This window comes from Branchiostoma lanceolatum, chromosome 1, assembly GCF_035083965.1.
Source record: "Branchiostoma lanceolatum isolate klBraLanc5 chromosome 1, klBraLanc5.hap2, whole genome shotgun sequence".
Lineage (NCBI taxonomy): Eukaryota > Metazoa > Chordata > Leptocardii > Amphioxiformes > Branchiostomatidae > Branchiostoma > Branchiostoma lanceolatum.
In genome coordinates this window covers 25,790,435-25,809,933 of record NC_089722.1, presented here as the reverse complement: position 1 = coordinate 25,809,933, position 19,499 = coordinate 25,790,435, and the positions used below count along the sequence as shown (strand labels likewise).

The window sequence follows — 19,499 nt, the reverse complement described above, 5'->3', positions numbered from 1 at the left end:
GGGCTGCATGGTATCAATACTCATGCACACATTTAACAAGTACACGCATGGCATATATCTATCATTTTGTCACCAGTCGTTGTTATGATTATACTTTCATAATTGCCGTTACAATGTTACAAGATGATTGAAATGAAGTACAATTGTACTTTCCTCTTACGGTCTTGCAAGATGAAAGCAGTTGTGTCTGTGCCAGCTTTGATACATAAAATTTGCGAATCTCCTCCATTGAGAATTAGGCTTTGAGACACAAATGCTGTATTATCTTTCCTTAACACAATCAGTGAAGGGACGGTCGGCTCTACGGTGTCAGGACGGATTTCACCGCCAACGTTATTCCGTGCGCGCGATTAGAAGTTGGTGGTATTTTCCCCTTGTTGAGTTTCATTTGTTACGGTCGATCTACTTTCCCTCAGAGTGAGTACCAATGCTTGATGTGGGTCGATGTCACCGAGCCCGCTATCTGTGAGCATCCGTCTCTGTTTGGACGGATTTGTACCTTTTATGTCACAACATACCAATTCCGTGTAAACTGTAACAGTGATAGTTAGGGCCAACTAAAGAAATTCCTCAAGCAGAAGCTCAACTGTAGTCGGTACAACTTATAGGCGCCCTGAAGCATATTCAGAGAAAATGAGAGAATACGATGTCTTTTACTTGATATCACAACATGCGAAACTATCGCCGTATTTCAGAACGTTTGAACAAATCATAAGTACTTGAAAGATTCTTAACTGTCGTTCTAGCCAAGTCTAACACATGGCAGCATTTGACATTGTGAAATGTCAAACATATTGCTGTTACATGTAATATCTGTAGAATTTTTTAATGATAACTTTTCAGCTGTGTTTATTGCACAGATTTGAGTGCTTCTTACGGACATTTTGACGATTTAGAAGTTGATTTACAATTCTTTGGTACTGATGTTCAATTGCAGGCTGTATATGCTGTTTCAGCATGTTAATCGTAAAACTAAAATGGAGGGTGGCTGGGAGAAATGCATTGCCCATTGGAACCATTTGGCAATCGTTCTACCTAATAAAGCGAATTCCATCAGCATGATTATACAACGTTTCATAACGGAAGTTCAATATCGAATTTGGCTTTATAGAGAGCCAGGAGAGAGCTGACCTTATCAGATGTAGACAGCGCCACGAACCTGCCTGATTACCTCCCCTACTTGACGCGCAAATATACATCTGTACTTATTCCGTGTCAACAAACCCCTGGTGAATGCAGATGCGGTTTAGAAATATGACCAAACGTCTTTCTATTCTAAAGCACAGTATCTAATGCCTAATTAAATTGTAGAGCCACGTTCTTATCTGTATAATTAAGGATAAGTATTGAGTTTAACGTATTCACTGACACAGTGCAGGCCGCAGAGAACAACAGACTCGAATGTCCTAGTAGAGCCCGATCGGGTCAAAAGATTACTGACACCGTAGTCATGATCAGTCCGTTAAATAAGTTATCAATTTAATCTAAACACACACACGCACAAAAACACACACTGTGGCTCTTGTACATGTTCACCCACAGTTTGTAGATATAGGACAGTATAGATCCATAAGAAAAAGCTCAGACATTAGAAATCCCACAAAAGATTGTACACTGTAGATCATTTTCCTAGAATTGTTGTACAAGATGCCATATGTTTCATCATGTACAATTGTTCAGAAATGAAGTTAACATCATCATTATAATGACAATGATTATATCTAAGAGTTATACTGTAAATGCATTTAAGCTCGCGTGGTTTTAAGTTCGCGGCAGCGCTATAGTCACATACATGTTACATACCGTATTGGACTAAAATGTTCGCGGTGGTTTTAAGTTCGCGGTGAAACGGTCCCGCGAAAACCGCGAACATAAAACCACCACGGACATATATGCAGTGATGTGTATCTTTATTGTTTTATATTCAAATATTTCTTCTTTGATATTTTTACCTTATATTCGAGTATTTGGCGTTAACACGAAGTTCTCGATAGTATTAGAACACTTATGGTGAAGTGACACCGGGACACACCCCAAACATCTAACTGAAAACTAGCACCAGAACACCCCTGCTAAAGTCGTCGCTCGTCCCCGTGGTTTTTCATTAAAGAAACCGTCTCATAATCTGACTACATCACCTCGGAAGGATGTTTGACATTAGACTCCGACATTTTTGACAATGACAGATTGGTAAAATAGGTAAATGTCGTTGATTTTTCCATGAATTTTGAGCTAGATTTCTCGCATATTGCGGTGCAGCGCCATGATAGTGATACCAGTACATGTAATTGATTAATTTTATCATGACGGGATGGCTGGAAAGTAGAATCCATGGGGGTTATAAGTAATCCTGTTACGAACACGTGACTGTCTAACATGTTCTTATCAACGGAGTTTATTGTATTATCAATCACAGTTACGCTCGGGTGCATAGATAAAGAATACATATTGCAGAATTTGTTTTAACCCAGTGAAAATTTGGAGTTCAGTATGAAATTTTGTAGTCTAAGAAACGGTGAAAGAATATCTAATTTCGCTGTTGTCATATCATTGTCAAGATTACATTGATGGTACATGGATAACTCTCAAGCAAATATGAAAATCATGCAAAATGTGCATCACAAGCAAATGTATATGGTCTTACCCTGTAAGGCAAAACCAATAGAAGGAGATAACGTACCATGCACCGGTCCACCGCTATAATCAACTTATTGTAGGGCATGTACATAACAAATTACACAGCCCTGTGAGCTGGGCCCTAACCTCATTTTCATATGACCTTCCTCCTTCTCCTACTGACCTTTAAACCTCGCACGCTTCTTTCAATCAACCCACGGCCCACTTCTGACACAACGATAAAGCCTTGTGACCAAGAAAAACCCAGATTTCTTTATTATATTGCAACAAGACCACAGCGAGACCCCGTGTCCTCTGATAATGGAACGTTACACGACGTCCCACCAAGAGGGAGGCGTGTTAACAATGATCCATCTCCATCTTAACCCCTTATTAGATTTCAGAAAGCTTCCGAGCTTTTAGCTTACCAAGTTTATCAAATAAACCTTCCTTCCTTATTCAATGAACCAGAGCCCTACCATGACCTTTCAGTTGTTAGGGTTGTGCTGCAATGAATCCTATTTAGGGTTCGTGCGATCAGGGGAGTTTTGGGTGCACTTTGGGACGGGGGAACTCGATTCACGACTACGCCATTTGCAAGGTAATGTTTCAAGGATCACTATAGATTTGTATCTCTCGTTTCTGATGAAAAGGGCAAGCGCAAATCTGACAGGATGATCCATTAAGTCAGGGGTACGTTTGTAACCCCTTGATGACATGACTCATGTACGATGCATGGCCCCATGGGAACGAGAGCGCCAGGCTACAGAACTCATCTCACAAACACAATGACATCATAGTCATCTTACTTACATCATCCTTTATTTGTAAGGTACCAAAATAATACTGGCATGTTTCATACATCATGGTAATGTCTCGCAATAGTCGCCATTTAAAGGCTGTCTGTGAGGATAACATTAGAACACTGGTCAATTTTGGCGTACATATTTTAGATGGTTCCGCCCATATATGATTGACATGAATCTTTGACATTCCTGACTTATGTGTAATGGTTTCGACTTTAATGGCAATGGTGGCTAGCGCCGGCTGAGAAAAACCAACAACATTCAGAAAATACAAAACTGGTTTCAATTCACAACACTGTCCAAAATTAGCTGATCTACACTACAAAGTCGGTGCTACGCTCTGTGCTTATTGTCTTTAGCTCTAGGAGCAGGTGCATTTGGGTAGACATTAATTTGCTTTTTCTTCACTTGTGCGGCAAAACTATCAGACGATACTAAGTATGTCAAATTTCCTATATTTTACCACGATTTGTACAATGAATATTTCCTGTTGATGGTGCAAAAATCTCACTGTGGAAACCTCAGCTATCACTGCACCTTTCATCTACTGCATGGTACATACAGGGTTATCTTTGATAATACAAGAAACTCACACAGCCAACTTTCAGTAGATATACAAGGGTGGCTGTTTCTCCATTTTACCAAATGGAACTGTATCGGATGCTAGAAAAAAGTCAGATCTTGTGAAATCTTGCGAGAAAAAAATCACAAGATCTATTGCTTTGTTTTTTGTTCGACCAATAAAGTGTAAAATGCGGACCTCTTAGGTTCGGCCAAGGAGGATTTCACTATCCACAGTTTCCACAATAACCTCCTTGGTCATTTCTAGGAAGCTGAAGGGTCGCACTAGTCAACCATTCCAAATGGAATGTTTCCATGAGCGTTAGGTTAGCCGGTACGATATAGTCTCGTACCAGCGTAACTTCTCCTAGCTGTTGTTATATTTACTCTCCACACAATTGCACGGACATCAACATTGGACAAGACTCATTTCCGAGTCTAATCTCACATCCACCACAAACCACTATGTGTTCAGATACATGTATATGTTCAAATAGACCTCGCCATTACGATTTTTTTTTCCTTTTAAAATCTGTACATTTTTCTTGTAACATGTGCGGTCTATTGTGATTGATATCACTCGACCCGCACCCTACGAACCCTGGGGAGTACAGTTCACATTTTTACACCAAGGTGTATTACCTACATGCATATTTTATGATTGACGGTCGGGAATGAATAGGTCATTGTAGGGAACAGCTGCCCACGTTGAATATTACATGACTAAAACGGCCAAAATCACTGCACAGTACAACGTCGCTACTGCAACAATAGAATGGGAAGGAGCGCCGCCTACGATCTGTTGCGGTAGGACAGTTAGTGTCATGGAGTTTTGGGACTTGCCCTGGTCGCTCCGAGCTATACACGTGTAGTTCCCGTCATTGTCGGGCGAGATGTCGCCCAGGTACAGAGTCGCGGCCACGCCGGTAGCGGTCAGGTTGGAGGAGGTTGCGTTAAAACTGCCTAACGGAGTGTTCCATATCAGCAGCGGGTCGGGCAACCCGTCTGCCCGGCAGACCAGTTCCAGGGAGTCACCGGTGACGACCGTCGTGGTCGGGGTCAAGTCGACGACTGTTGGCACGACGCAGGAGAAGTTGGAGATGGGGATGTTCAGCACGGTGCTGTTCAACGCTTCCGGGTAGCTGGCGCGCTCGCAGACGATCTCCTCCGAGTCGAGAGCGTAGGTGGCCACCGCCTGCTGCAGCCACCGGCCGAACCACTTCATGCGACAGTCGCAGGAGAACGGGTTCCTCCCGAGGTACAGGACTTCTAGAGTCCTGGCCACGGGGAGGAACGTGCGGTCCTGCAGCGCCATCAGTCCGCATGACCTGAGGTCAAGTTCACGCACCGCCGCCAGGCCCGAGAACGCGCCCTCGTCGATGAAGGACAGCAGCGCCGAGTTTCGGAAGGTGACGGTCTCGACGTTGACGAGGCCGGAGAGCGCGTTGTCGTTGAGCGCGCGAAGTTTGACTGAGTTGTCCATTTTGAGACGGCGGACTGTTGGAAGACGCGGGAATGACCCTTCACTCAGAGCAGCTATGGACGTCCGCTCGGCCACCAGTTCTTGCAGGACGCGTAACCCGGCGAGCTCTGTTTTGGGAATGGCGCGAAGATTTGGCATGGAAATGTCCAAATATGTCAAAGCCTCCAGACCGTTTAGTGTTCCCTCTGGGAGGAACGTTTGAGACACGCCGGCGAGTTTTAGAAACTTCAAGTTCAGGAGAATCGAAAAGTCTCCAGGCTTGACTTCAACTGGGTTGTCGCTGAGGTCTAAGATCGTCAGGGTCTCTCGTACGGCCCTCAAGGCGTCGATAGGAACCTGGGAGAGCTGGTTTCCCGACAAATACAGTCGGTTCAGGGCGCTGGACTCGTTCAGAAACGCCGGTGGAATGGAAGAGATGTAGTTGCCACGAATAGACAACGTGTTCAGGTTGGCTGCACCCGGAAGTAGGTTCGGTAGTTCCGTTATTTGGTTATCGTCGACGTAGAAGGCGAGTAGGTTCGGCAGTCGTCGGACGACGTTGGGATCCAGCACGGTGAGGTTGTTGTTGGTGACGCGCAGGAGAGTGACCGTCTCCGGGATGCCGTTAGGTAAGGAGGTGAGCCCCTTACTATCGCACAAGACGGTCTTGTCCCCAGGTAGGCAGAAACACAGTTCCGGACACGATAGGGCCCCCGCGACCATAGCCAGAAGGCACACGATCATCAATACACGTCTTCCTGCCATGTCCTCCATTGCGTAGACTAAATCACTGGTTAATTAGATTTTTCATAAAGGGCTTGTAGCTCGTCTGTCACGAATCGACCGGGCTTCGATCGCGGCTGGATGTGTGGGTTTCCAAGTCCTTTTTGATCCGAGCGTGTTGACAAAAGGGCCCTGTCCTTCGATCCGGATTTTCCCGAAACTGTTCTCTAACGGTCCGAAGATAATGCAGGTCCGTTGTTGTAACGATTTTTGAGGTAAGCCCGCTGCGCTGTTAGATGGACACACAATGGAGGCAAATAAGCAGCTGTCACGTTATTGGCCGGCGAACCTCCTTTAGGTTCTCGTTCCCAGAAGACAGCCTAATTTTCCGAGACAAGCCCTAAACAGATTCCCGTTCCCAGGAGACTGTAGTAGTAGTCACCCTCTGCCCACGTGGTTGCGACCGGCTGTTGTAGGCGGGAGAGTGGGCGACGTCAGTCCGGTTATATGCCGTCGCGTCCCAATTTCCACGTCTGTTGGAAATCGATTCCTCCCAGTCAATTTCCTGAGGGTCAGTGTCAATCACTGGGAAACGTTGTTCTCCCTGAGGGCGACAGAAATATTTAATGGTTATAAACGGATGCTATTATATCACATCTACACATTCAACTAACCTGGATACGGTAACAATACTGCTAAAGTATGCCTCTTTTTCAACCGTCTATATGTTAGAATGATAACTGGTCCTTCTAAAATTAATATAAAATGTACATGAAACAAGCAAGGGCTTTTAAATCTATCTAGAACAAATAACAAATTTTCCGCCAGATGGAGGGAAAATCCCCCGTAATCCTCTCACGACGCAACTCCCACCCCTGCAGGATTAGTGTACCGTCCCTCAAGGCGAACGTCATCCCGGTAATGGGTTTCTTGTGTTGCTTTAAAAGCGGGCCGCACCTGTACCCCAGAGACCCCAGCCCTCCACACACATCTATCCACACAGCTTTTCCGGAAGCCAGCTTTTCTAACAAACATGCGGCATGGCTTTTTGACCCCTACGTGCGACCGAACAAAAGCTGCTGGCGAACGATGACGTTTCTAGCATGTAGCCATGCTTGGTTTTCATTATATTCAGCCGTGCACGGTTATTTGTGAGTGTTAAAAGATGTGTACCGGTTCTACCAAACCTTAGCACTTCTGCTAGCAAGTTTCAACAACCCGGTAATTAAATTTGGTCGTCTCTGAGTGTGGATTTCGCAGTATCAAGTTTGGCGTATCGACAGCACCGAATCTAATCCAAACTAAATCCGTGGAAATCTTTATTTTCGTTTTATTTCCAACGTTAATTCCGAAATGGAATCCTGATGGGTAAACCAATATCCCTAGATTCCCTACTGCTCCAGCATAGCAAATGAAATACAGCGGCCCGCGGTCCGTCGATTTTATGTTTTGGACTGCTTCAGTTCTCTAACAAATTCAGGACTCATTCAGGCAAAGAAAACGACCTTAAACTGTAAAACAGTAAAAGGAAGCTAAAGGAGTTTACAGTTGTATCCGGACCGTGTGGAAAACAAATCACTAAAGCCATAAATCCGCTCTATACACAAGATTGTGGGCAGTGTGCATATATCACTTAGATTAAATCAACTGTATAAACAAGGGCAAACACAACCTATCGCTGTCAGCTAACAGTTACACTAATAAACAGTTACAACAGAAAGTATGATAGGTCTTTACCTCAAACAATGGCTAGCGAGACTAGTATCAGTATCAGGCTCCAGACGTGGCTGGAAAGAGTAGAAGTTGGTCAAATAGACAGATAACACGTCAAGACTGTGTCTATCGGCTGGCCACAACCTCTGGTATCTTATCTATTTGGCCGATTTCTACTCTTTACAGCCACGTCTGGAGCCTGGTAGAGGCTATAGTAAAATCACACTGAAGGCACTGAAGGGCCTGCCTTACATCTTCAACAGAAAAATCTTTATTAGTCATACAATAACCACTGCCATTGAGTCGTATGCTCTTCGGGCAAATCTTTACTTTGGCCCAGGGGTGTAATAGCAACTCTATATTTGGAGGGAGGAGTTAATTGACTTTGAACTTGTTTGAAGAAAGGAAGTTGGCAAGCAACGTGTACAGATGTTTCCGAGATTTTACAGAGACGCATTGTTCTGCTAGAAAGTAGCAAACATCTCTAGACAAATGCCCCTCCCCCCGAGTTTTTGCTGAGGATTGATTTTATAGAAATTCTATCTTTCTGAGAAATATATCCGTACCCTTTTGAGTTATGCTGTTCTTTTCAAATCTTTTTCCATTAAGGGACTAGCTGGTCGACCTATTATCAAATGCGGTATTCTAATGATCAAGACCCGCAATCAAAATAGCGTAGGTCCCTAGCGCTAGAGGTCGGCTGATATGCGGACTCAAAAATGGACATCTACTTTCGCCGCTTGAAAAGTTAACACGATCTTTTTAAATCCTTTCTCTGTATATTAAAAGGCGGCGGTTAGCTGTTTCCTCTGGAGCATTGTTCGCACTTCCATTATCTATGACCTCATTATTGTTGTGCAAATATTCGCCAAGTAATCGCGTGATAATTCGGACAATCTGTGACGGTGCATATTTAGGTTCTTGAACTGGGGCACATCCTACAGGCTTGGCATGCCCCCCTCCCCACGTGCAGTTACTGATATCTTCCATACTTCCAAATTTCCCAGGGATTCCTTGTTATCGTCTGGGTTTAATCTTGTGGAGCGAAGTGTAATCCGTGGGAAGCCAATAAATTAAAACGCAAGTTCACGGTTACACGACTTGACTACGAAATGACGCTAGGAAAACTAATTTTGTTGGTGAGACAGAACAGTAGCTGATAGCACACCGCATCTGTGCCAGACTTATTAGTGCGTGTCAGTGAAAGCGTTGTGCTACCTGGGATGGCATGGGAAAACACTAGTCCGTTCAACCGCTCCGTTTGAACGCAAACAAGCACGTTATTCATACCCCGCTATCCGTATCGGACTGCCTCGGCTAGAGTGTCCTTTGTGTGCAGTAACGACTAACGGTCCACAAATGGAGGCCAACAAAAAGTAGCTGGTTCCGTATCAAGTGGTATAAAGGGGCTTACCTTTCACTCGCTCGGGGCTGCGGGGACTGTGGCGTCCTGCGGGTACTTTAAACACTCCCTGCCGCCTCTAATTCAGCTGTGAAACAGTTGTAGGAAATGTAAAGCATCCGAACGGCAAATACTGCGGGAAAACAAGCACATGCTTTCTCCTGGCAGCCCGTGGTTGTTGTTCCCTTGCTGTAGTGGCGGGCCCCGGGCCGTCTTTTGTGTCGTCCTGCCGCGTCTTGTTCTCCTAACCTCTGCACGCAGTCCCCGCCGAGCACGTTATTCAAATGTACAAATGAATCACAATCAGAGAGGGTGCCACAAGGGGGGGACGCACATTATGCGTGACTCGATGATATCCGGGCGAGTTTAAAGTCATGGGGGACGACACTTTCGCTAACAGTCCACTGTTGGCACAGTCCGAAACCCCAAGCGTCACACACGGCGTTTTCGTAGCTTCTATTTACCATGCCCTTCAGTATGTCCTTAGGTACCATGGCAACGGTGTAAAACAAGACGCCCTTTGTAACAACCTTTGATCGCTAATGTAACCGTATAACATCCACTAATTGGACCTCCCCGTGCTCAAGTGGGATCGTCCTAATGTACCTGGCAGATGCCCGCAAATTGGCGATATGAGTATTTCCCCACTACTCCTGTCACGTCAAGCTCTTAAAATATCCTAGATAGTAATCACCAGACCTGCCGCCATGCTTGGTACCTTTAAATGTGGACATATTTTCGCAAAAAGCACGTCCGACATGCCCTGATTGCTGCGTTTGGTAGTATTGTGGTGCCATTTAATGCTCGGGGAGTGCTGGATCGCCATTAATAAATAAGTGCCGTGAGCTAAGTTGATTTGGTGCGGGCGCCTGCGTCCCATCTCCCGCTCAGATCCAATCTCCTTCACGGTCATACATCACGGCACAGACTCGCGGTAATGACGGCTGCCTTCAGCTGAGAGGATGACCACGTGCGGTGATCTCATCCCCTGCTCAGTCTCTAGCGGACCCGTTATTTAATTTCGTACGCCATTATCTACCCGCTAAATTACGTTAGAGACAACACAGGCAGACGATATATCATCATCTGTGACAGTAAACCCGAAATTGTCAAGAGTTATCAAAGATAACTTTGTTATGTATTTATAGGGGGCTTCGCTCTAATGTTAGAAATTGAAAAGTAACGAAGTTGTGTGTTTAAAAACATGCTAACATTTATTACATTGTTGGTGTATGCTAACATGAATAAGATGAAATCATTTGTATGGAGGCTGGAAGCGTGACAGAGAGACAGGGATCCTGACTTTTGTTCTTGAGAGAACGACAGACGGGGTGGACCATGCAGAAAATGATCAGCGCCAAAGGAGCAAACCACAACTACCCATGGGGGAGGGGGTTAGCCTGGTTTTCATATTTTCTTTCCTTCTGATAGCCCTTTCCAGTATCCGTCAACGGAGAGAAAATAGGGATGGACCAACGTTAGCGGAGAGTGCCGACAGAAAACGGGGCATATGATAAAAAGTTCACAATCTTCTCCACCAACCTCTGCTTGTAGAATAACAGAGGTCCTGTTTATATAATCGTCTATATCTATGCACCATACAATTGCCAGTAACGTTACATGGTATCATTAACGTTAGGTTACCGTTTGAAATATACCAATAAACAAAATTTGGATTAAAGAAAAGCATCAGTAGCCAGGTATACACTTTATTAAAAGTCCGTTTCGCTCCTCTGATCGCCTTCATGACAGATATTCGGGCTGGAACCAGACTAGGATGGATACCAGGCTATGCATCAGGAAGGTACAGAATTATGAGAATATCATGTGTCTCTCTACAACGATGTGTGATGATGATGCCAAATTTTGTACATTCAACATGAAGTATTATAATAACCCGAGGAATAAGGATATAGAAATATTTGCTCCACCTGCTAGATGTCACAAATATAAACATCACCACTTCTGTGTCACTGTCCCAGCGGGATAGTCAGGTATATTCCCCGTACAAGCTAAGATGGCCTGAGGTAGAATACACAATATGGCAACGATTGGATTAGGTCAAAACGCAACTAACCGTTCATTCAGCTGGGAGGGCGGGATTGATTTCCGATGCGTTTCTTAGCGTTAGCTTTGTTGTGTGCGTAGAATGTCCTACACGGAGTAACAAATCCTGTTTCCGTATCGACATTTAACGTTACATTTTTAAAAGCATCGAAAACAACCCAAGCGGAGAAGAGTTAATTTACTGTTAGGTGCATATGTATTTGAGTGTGCGAGGGTTGGTGTGCAAGTTGAGATGTTATTGTTTGTGAATAATCGGTAAAGATTTGCCCTACATTGCACTGTTGTTGACGGGTCCCGAGGGTCAGGTAGAGCTTTATATCTCTCTTTTTAAATTCATATGAACCGTTGGGTACCTCCGTGATGGCGGCAGTTATTTTACCCAGGTTTCACACATCAGAAGATCGATGACACGTCTCGTTTAGCTTCGCTTTTCATCCGATTGGAAACTGCATGCCATACGAGCCGGCATTCTCCTATCTAAATTGGATATTGGTGGGAGAATTATTCTTGTGTACGTTTATATCCCGTTATCGCGAAATGATCACCGCAGACCATAAATTAATAATAGCTCGCATCTGCTTCTTTTATGAAGCAGCATGATTCATGGCATAGTTATCCGCCAGGTACTCTAATCTGCCTCGTTCATTTCTATTTCTTGTTTTCTCTCAGCGGCAGCCATTTGTGGCAAATTGTCGTCTGATCTGCCATGGATACCGCACACAGAAGCGCCGCACGCTGTAGGCGGGATTTGTCTCCATGGAATCGCATCAGCAAATAATCATCTTGTCCTTTGGGCTCCTAACACGCAAAAATTTGCATAATTGATCAGTCAAGACTGCTCTAATGCCAACTTAGTAGCCTATTTTGCCGCTTTATTATTCAGCGGTGCTATCAAGCAGCCCGGTAGTTGGATGATTCGAATTTCTGTCCTTGTCCTAAATCAAGAATTATCCGTTAATATTGCAAACCGGATTTTCTAACAAAGAAATCATGCTGGATATCAAAGGATTTCAACAATGAAAACACGTATGGTCTGGGATTTTGCATCATTTATATCATTTTTCTTCCAGTCATTGACAATCCCTAATCAATGGTAACGAGGAATTCCGGAATAGGAAGGATCTCTTGAAATATTTCACCACTGTTAGTCACACGAGAAACGACAGGAAATTCTAGAATTTCCAAAGGAAAAAAGACTTCCATAAGGACCAAGATTTAAGCCGCAAAAATGTCGCTTGCACAAACTGACGTTCCGTTACCTAGCAACGAATGTGCACCTGCGCAAATGTGCTTGACGGAGAAAAATGGATCCCATCTAAATCATGTAAATGTCAACTCGTTTACTTGTGTTTTCGGTAAATCTATTATGGTTACTGATATTTGCAATGTTTGCACACTCTACCGCACGTGTACCCGTTTCCCTTACATTCTTAAGGAACTGGTAACATGTGTATTTCCTTCCTTACGTCTTGGCATTTATATGAGAATCGTTCTTATTTGCTCTCCAACCGATGCCGCCATTTTTGTAATTCCGACCCCGACATAGCCTGGCTACCGTCCGCACTTACTACATCCGCTCCCTATGGAGGGTGCCTCAGGAGCGATGTGCTCAAAACGGAGGGTCTCCAGGTTATCGTTAATCAACATCAGTCTAGCAGATCTAGACATTCCACGGGCCATACATAGTCTTCAACAGACTCTCGAGACTCGCTAATGATCGCTCAAAACCCACTTGTCCTTCAACGGCGCCCGGAAGGAGACAAGTGGAGATCACTCTAGATCTGTGTATATAGCTAGGTTTTGAACAACGGCACTGTATTTTCCATATCAGCAAGATGAAATATGATGTTTTGTACTTACGGGATCATACATATATTCTGATCGAATCAAAAATCTATTTGAGCAGGTGTATGGTAGACCATACCTTAGAGAATATTTAAAGAGTCCTTGCAAATGCCAAATGTCTAGATCAATTCTAGACATTCTATGATTGTCGAAACATAACATGCAATCAAGCAAACACTGGCGACACCCAGACCAGGGCTACAAATCCGTACACTCGTTCCTTTATTCGTCGCACAACATACACATACATCATCGAATCCAGTCATAGCTGAATCGACGTCGACAAACGACGAGCTAGCGACATATTGCGTTACTCCAGTGAAGTCATACACTCCTGGGACATTTACTGATTATATTACGCACACAGTCTGGTATTCTCATTATATCTCACGCACTATACTATGGCGTCACTTTTATTTTGAAAATGCTCCATTCATCATATTTAAAGCTACATATGTCTCCTACAATTTCAGCGGAAGAGTCACACTGCCTTGTCGATCGACGTGTACGGGTATAATATCATATCAATAACTCTAATACATTCTCAGTTAGTTATGGAAGAACACAGAAGAAATAGGTGAGCACTACATCTACAGATTTCTAGCTAAGGCCACAGCAAGTTAATTTTATGGATGACATCCTCCGCAGACTCCAAAATTAATGAGATAGGGCGAAAAAAAAACAAGGCGGACCAACAAAAACAAGATTCCCGTATTTTCAAATTTTGAGATCATAATCCTTGTTAAACAAGAATTGAGGCGGCGAAATATGATATCATGACCAACAGGTCTTTTAATCCTGTATTCAACCAATGTATTAGTTCTGTATTCATTCATATATAATATAAAACCTCCTTGATTCAACAGTAAACATGTCCTCAATAGACTAACTACAACAAATGCAGAAAAGTGCTTGTTGTACCATCATCTGAAGCAAGTACACTGGGTATTCATATGCGATGAAACACCTTGTGTATACAGTACACTGGGTATTCATATGCAATAAAACACCTTAGACTGTCAACTTCTACGACATATTTGCCAATTTTTGGCATGTTGACCACCGTCGGAGGGCAATGAAATTTCTTGTTTTTTATTTCGAAATCAGGCGAAAATTAATGAGCGCGCTGATGTCATCCATAAAAATTACTTGCTGTGGCCTAAGGTAGCAACACTCGGCCGGGACATACTATTATTTTCGCTGGGAGGAATAAAAGTATTTTACAACCTATTCCAAAAAGTCAGCATGACGCTTTCTAGAAATAGTACAAAATTTTCTAGACAATGGAATGGCACCAAATCCAGAGAGTGTTGGATGACTTATTTTCTTGGGTCCACGAAAGCACTTTATAAAAGTAAAAATTTAGGTAAAAACAGTTTCATTCAACTTTCATACACATGAAATCTTGATGTAAGAACGAACCATGGGTAACGCATTTCTACATCTGTTATGGTAGATAGCTCCCATCAGGGAAAATAATGGTACGTCCCTTCCAGAAACCATCGCAATGTGCGACTGCATTCATTTTTTTCTTTCATTTTTTTCTTTCTCTTCTTTGCGTATCTGCTTTACACGAGTTCTTATTTTCCCTTAAGTTGCTTGGTGTTATCGATTACTGTGGAGACAAGCGATCTCGCATTAGCCAGGCCCTTTAATGACTAATTACACTACAACATTCAAAGCTGTACGTTAGCTATTTCTGTTACCAGCTAATTCTAGCTATTGATTAATTGTTTCCCTTTCTTTTCAGACGACAAATCTACACATACAAAACTGCACAACCTTGGACAGCTGATTACCAAAATGCATGGTCTTTACGTAGCAGGAATGACACGATTGTCGTAAATATGACATGTAGTTTTTTTGTTTCTTGTAGAATGACAAAGTTTGGCTCAGAGGACGTAGTTTTAAGTGGGTAAATACAGCGATGGTGATTCCAAAGCAGCGATGCCTTGCGGAAGAGTTTCGAACTGCAGCTGAAGCGAAGCCCGCGTCGCCAACGTCGTTTTGTGTTGGCGCTCTGGACAGACGTTACCTCAGCCTGATGATGGGGCGATTAGTACAGCGATGCATCATCTGACGTCTGTAGAAAACAGGAATAGAAAAAGATAAAAGATCTGTTGTGACCTCGCCCACTTTCCTGTTTAAAATGAATGGAAAAGATTATTCTTGTCAAGAACAGTGTCATTGTTTGGTGTATCCATAACGTTGATGGATGACTCATATGGATATTCTAATAACAATTTTAACAGCAAAGGATTGTTTTAAGCTGGGTTTTTGTTGTCATTTTATATACGTGCATATGTCTATATATCCGTAGGGAAATTAATCTATGGTTTGAAATAAGAAGAATTGATATGTTCGCTCTAATTTACACGAAGTAGACACCAAATATCTCCTAAACATAAAACATTTTGTTATTTGTTAGAAAGGAAACAGAGACACCCTACTCATCCCCCCTCTCGCATAGCATTGACCGGTTCGCCCCTAAACGTGCCATGTACAAGTAGCCTTTCCGTGCTTGGTTCCTGTCGTCACGAGTTTCCTGCCTTTTAACAGAACCAGGGTATCGCCCGTTCCGATAACCCTTCCATCCACGCAGCTGTGGTAGATACACACGACACACAGTTGTTAGGACCCCCCACCAGTCTTTAGACTAAAGAGACTGTCAGAATAAAAAGAGGCAGCCTGACTTTAGGGACAAGGTCAGAATCAAGGTCATTTGTTTTGGCACTCAACGAGCGTTTAATAGGAAAGGCATTCCAGAAATTCTTACTTTTGTAGAAACGTCAGCAACACTTTGTAGCGCTGAGCCTAACATTTGAATAGAAGCTTCAGAGGTATTCTTTTTAAGTTTGTTTTCGATTGTGCCATTTGAATTTCAACCGGTCTACATTTAGACGTGGACTATCCTTGAAAATCTGTTACAATATGGTAAGGCCACTGAATCAGACAAGTAAGACCTAATAAATACCTCCTTATTGTGGAACATAACACGGATACACAAAAAGGCCTCTAGTTGCTAATTCACAAGACTAGACTGACTAACAAGACTTGATGACTAGAACCCGTGCCTAACGACCATCTGCGCATGTAATCCCCCCAATGAGGAGAGTTGGCGCCAGAGATCACGGTACGAACGCCATGCTTCACCCTACACTTGACCCCCAGCTGGATACTGTGCAGGGGACATGGAAAACCAGCTCTGTACACTTGTAGTCGCGCCTCCGAGCAGTTTGAAACAAGAATGACCGCTCGGCTAGATATTTTGACAGGAATGAAAAAAATGTATAAAGGGCGGAATTTGTTATAGATGTTTCAGTATATGAAGAACAGAATTGTTTGTAACACAACAGTTTTGTCTCTCCAAGGAAACGTCTTTTGTTGTTTTTTCGTTGCTAGATACTAGGATAACAGCTTTATTTTTCAAGTCGTTTATTTGTGTAACCACTTTAGAGCATCGTCTCAGTAGATGAACATAAAGGTCAGACTTCGCCTTCAACCAAGTGCAGATTCACTCAGAGAATTATCTTAACACATTCGAAGATGCGCCTACAATCCGCGCCATCCCTCAGCCACTCAAGAAAAGTTCCAACTTGTCTTGTCTTGATCCCACCCTGTGATGTCTAAGACTCAAGATTCGCACTAAAGATGGGCCACCGAACAAGCCACCTGTTTTTTATACGCAGTGCCTTTTTGGCCCCACTTCGAGTGAATCATCGCGCTATCCCTGGCATCAAACACTGTCAGGAAGTACAGGGCAGCTCGCTGAGGGAATCGTTTTTTCGAACGTGGGCGAACATGTTGTGTCTGAGAGCGAAGTTGGCGCCATGTCAAGACCGACCAACTGTTGTTTTCCCTCAACGTAATTGAAAGAAACAATCAATTTGCAAAGCCTAATGGAATACATAGGAAAACTACTAAAAACTTTCGAAAAGATAGAGATCGTTAGACAAAGGGTTATAGATTATACCTCTAAACTTTTATCAATGTTTATTCCATCATGCACGTAAACAAAACAAAACAAAACAAAGCAAAGCAAAGCAAGTCTAGCACCTTGCTCATCTACAAGAGATACACAGTTTTCCAATTAAGAGGCATGTAATTGGGAATATGATGGTAAAACTGTCCTCTACCTAAGGGAGTTATACTGTACCTGTTCTTTCTTCATTATTCCGGTCCCTTTAGTCTGACGTCAACCCCCTCGGACGACGCACTCGCGGACACCTGCGGGTCGACAAGGAACAACAAAAGCGACGTCAGGTGGGACCAGGTGTAACAAGGTAGTCACACGATTGGTATGTAGTAATGGTACCGTAAGAACATCCCAGAGGATTCATATTTAGAGAATGAGTCACACGATTTAGTTGTGCTCATCGAAATAACATTTTGTGTATCTATCTTGCAAATGTTATTAGTTATCATTATCAATTTTTAATGTACTTTATAGTCAAAAACCTTACATGGTCATTTCGCTATCCAGACATATGGCAAGGATGTTTTCCCCAAAGAAATAGATACTTTTCCATATAATTTTCCTCCTCCCCAAGTCCTCTAACATTGTGCTCAAGGTAGGAATGCAACATGAATGTTTGTGAACAACCTATTAAACTTCACATAAAATGCTGTTGCTGCCCCCTCCATCCACGCTGAATGTCCTTTCTACAAAAGGAATTCTATTCATTGTGAAATCCCTTCATCAATCTTGCATACAGACGTGATGGCTACGGTGTTTTCCACTTTGAGAGGGGGTATTTATCAGAAACACCAGCATGACCTTTGGAAAGCCCCCAGACAACCCACATCGATCCTACCCCAAAATGGATGACTCCAATAATGCCTACCTACAAGTAAGTGCCAAGCCCCCGATACCAATAGCACTCAATCTCCATGATTGGTCTCTTTTAATCAAAGTGATCTCCATCGGGTAATCAAACCAGAATGTAAGCAGACGTCGTGTGAATGCTACATATGAACTTTCGTGACCGGCCTGAGGCACTCTGGTGACGTCAGATGACGTCAACTGGGAAATGCCCAATCAATCTCTGTGTTTCTTATCGATTGGCAAAGTTAGTTGTACATTGAATTTAACGTCGCTTGAAAGTGAGTCTGTTACCAAGACAGGTCATTCTGATTACATGACAAGATGGAATGTGAAACGAAAGAGAAGAGAGAGAGTACAAAAAATAATTGTTCGCGTCCCTCGACTTAAGTGCAGAAAACTTTTTTTTGGCTACGAAGTTTTCTTGTAGTCTATTTTTGAAGTTACAATTTGATCCTTCTACCTTAGAGTCGCTGCCCACTGCCAGGGCGTCCTGTATGTCAGCGAGAAGATCGCCCGCCCCTTCTTCCGCTGCCTTACCCTGGGCCTCAACGTCCACCAACACGGTCTTAGTTGACTTGGTTATGGTTGAGACATATGTCGTTTTTGTGTCCTGTTATGGATGTGAACAGAGTACCAAAGAGGCAACGAGAGTTACAGATGACCACGATGAAATTAGTACATCAACGAATACAATGAACACAAAATGTAAGGTTCAGCAAGGGTAACGGACGGTACAGATGGACTACAAATATTTCTTACGCAAAGTTTTATAGTGATATCACAGAGGCGTGTACCTTACAAGCAATCCAAAGCCAAGAAAACAAAGGTATGAGCCACCTCACAATTCGAGTGCACTTGTGCAGCAAAGGCATTGTGGTCTAGGTCAAAATTTCCTTAAATTCCTCAGCCTTCTGCAGACTTGAACTTTGACCTAGACCACAATGCATATGGCTGCAAATGCGTACTCAGAATTGCGAGATGGTCTATTACGTTAGTCATGTCTATGGTCTGATGGCTGATTTAATCGTGTCAAGCGAAATGCAGTGTCAGCAAAAACTTCTTGGCATTTGAATCTTTGACCTAACAATGACTAATCAGAATTAAAGCAAAGCAGAGAGGCAAGAATGTGTAAGAAGCAACAGAGCAAACTTACTTTTCGGAAGATGGACATGGTCGCCATTTTAGTTCATGGATGAAGCTACTAATTCTAGTAATAGGAGGAAGGAAGTGACGCAAGAGGAAAGTAAGCAGTGACCCGGAAGCAGATAGTTCACAGATGTCTTCTATGAAGTTAGTTCAGCATCCCGTTGGTGTTAAATTAGTTCTTTTTGTTCGTTTGTTATGCAGCCATGAAGTCGTTCCTAGCCTGTCCAAGGGCCAGGAAGGTAAGTCCAAACCAGCTCTTCAGAGATGTCTGGTTGGTATGGTGATGGTAGAAGATAGTGGAGAGATGTTAGCAATGAGCCAGGAAACTAACAG

The 19,499-nt window shown here is 43.2% G+C and overlaps 2 protein-coding genes and 1 long non-coding RNA gene across 7 annotated transcripts in view; 1 reads left to right on the top strand and 2 right to left on the bottom strand.

Annotated features, from left to right (window-relative positions):
* Positions 1-4,575: 4,575 nt before the first annotated feature.
* On the bottom strand, positions 4,576-6,219 carry LOC136448974 (leucine-rich repeat and immunoglobulin-like domain-containing nogo receptor-interacting protein 3). Its single transcript, XM_066448763.1, has 2 exons — positions 4,780-6,219; positions 4,576-4,584 (listed from the first exon to the last, which is right to left on the bottom strand). The coding sequence occupies exons 1-2, from the start codon at positions 6,217-6,219 to the stop codon at positions 4,576-4,578; spliced, it is 1,449 nt and encodes a 482-aa protein (XP_066304860.1).
* A 7,125-nt stretch (positions 6,220-13,344) lies between these two features.
* LOC136444759 (uncharacterized) lies at positions 13,345-15,451 on the top strand. Its single transcript, XR_010757317.1, has 2 exons — positions 13,345-13,804; positions 14,360-15,451. It is a non-coding gene; the product is annotated as an uncharacterized lncRNA (long non-coding RNA).
* Positions 15,081-19,499, bottom strand: part of LOC136444735 (neuroblast differentiation-associated protein AHNAK-like) — a 17,714-nt gene continuing 13,295 nt past the window's right edge. For 2 of the 5 annotated variants that reach the window (XM_066442444.1, XM_066442479.1), the window contains 3 exons: positions 18,481-18,630; positions 17,352-17,422; positions 15,081-15,278 (listed from right to left, as the gene is read on the bottom strand). In XM_066442444.1, coding sequence (XP_066298541.1) covers positions 17,366-17,422; positions 18,481-18,630 — 207 coding nt within the window. In that variant the 3' untranslated portion in view covers positions 15,081-15,278; positions 17,352-17,365. Of the gene's footprint in view, positions 15,279-17,331; positions 17,423-18,480; positions 18,631-19,499 lie in introns of all 5 variants that reach the window. The other 3 variants (XM_066442452.1, XM_066442468.1, XM_066442462.1) reach the window with 3 other exon arrangements.

Excerpts from the sequence above, each read along its gene's own strand:
- LOC136448974 (XM_066448763.1), bottom strand. The coding sequence starts at position 6,219 with ATGGAGGACATGGCAGGAAGACGTGTATTGATGATCGTGTGCCTTCTG.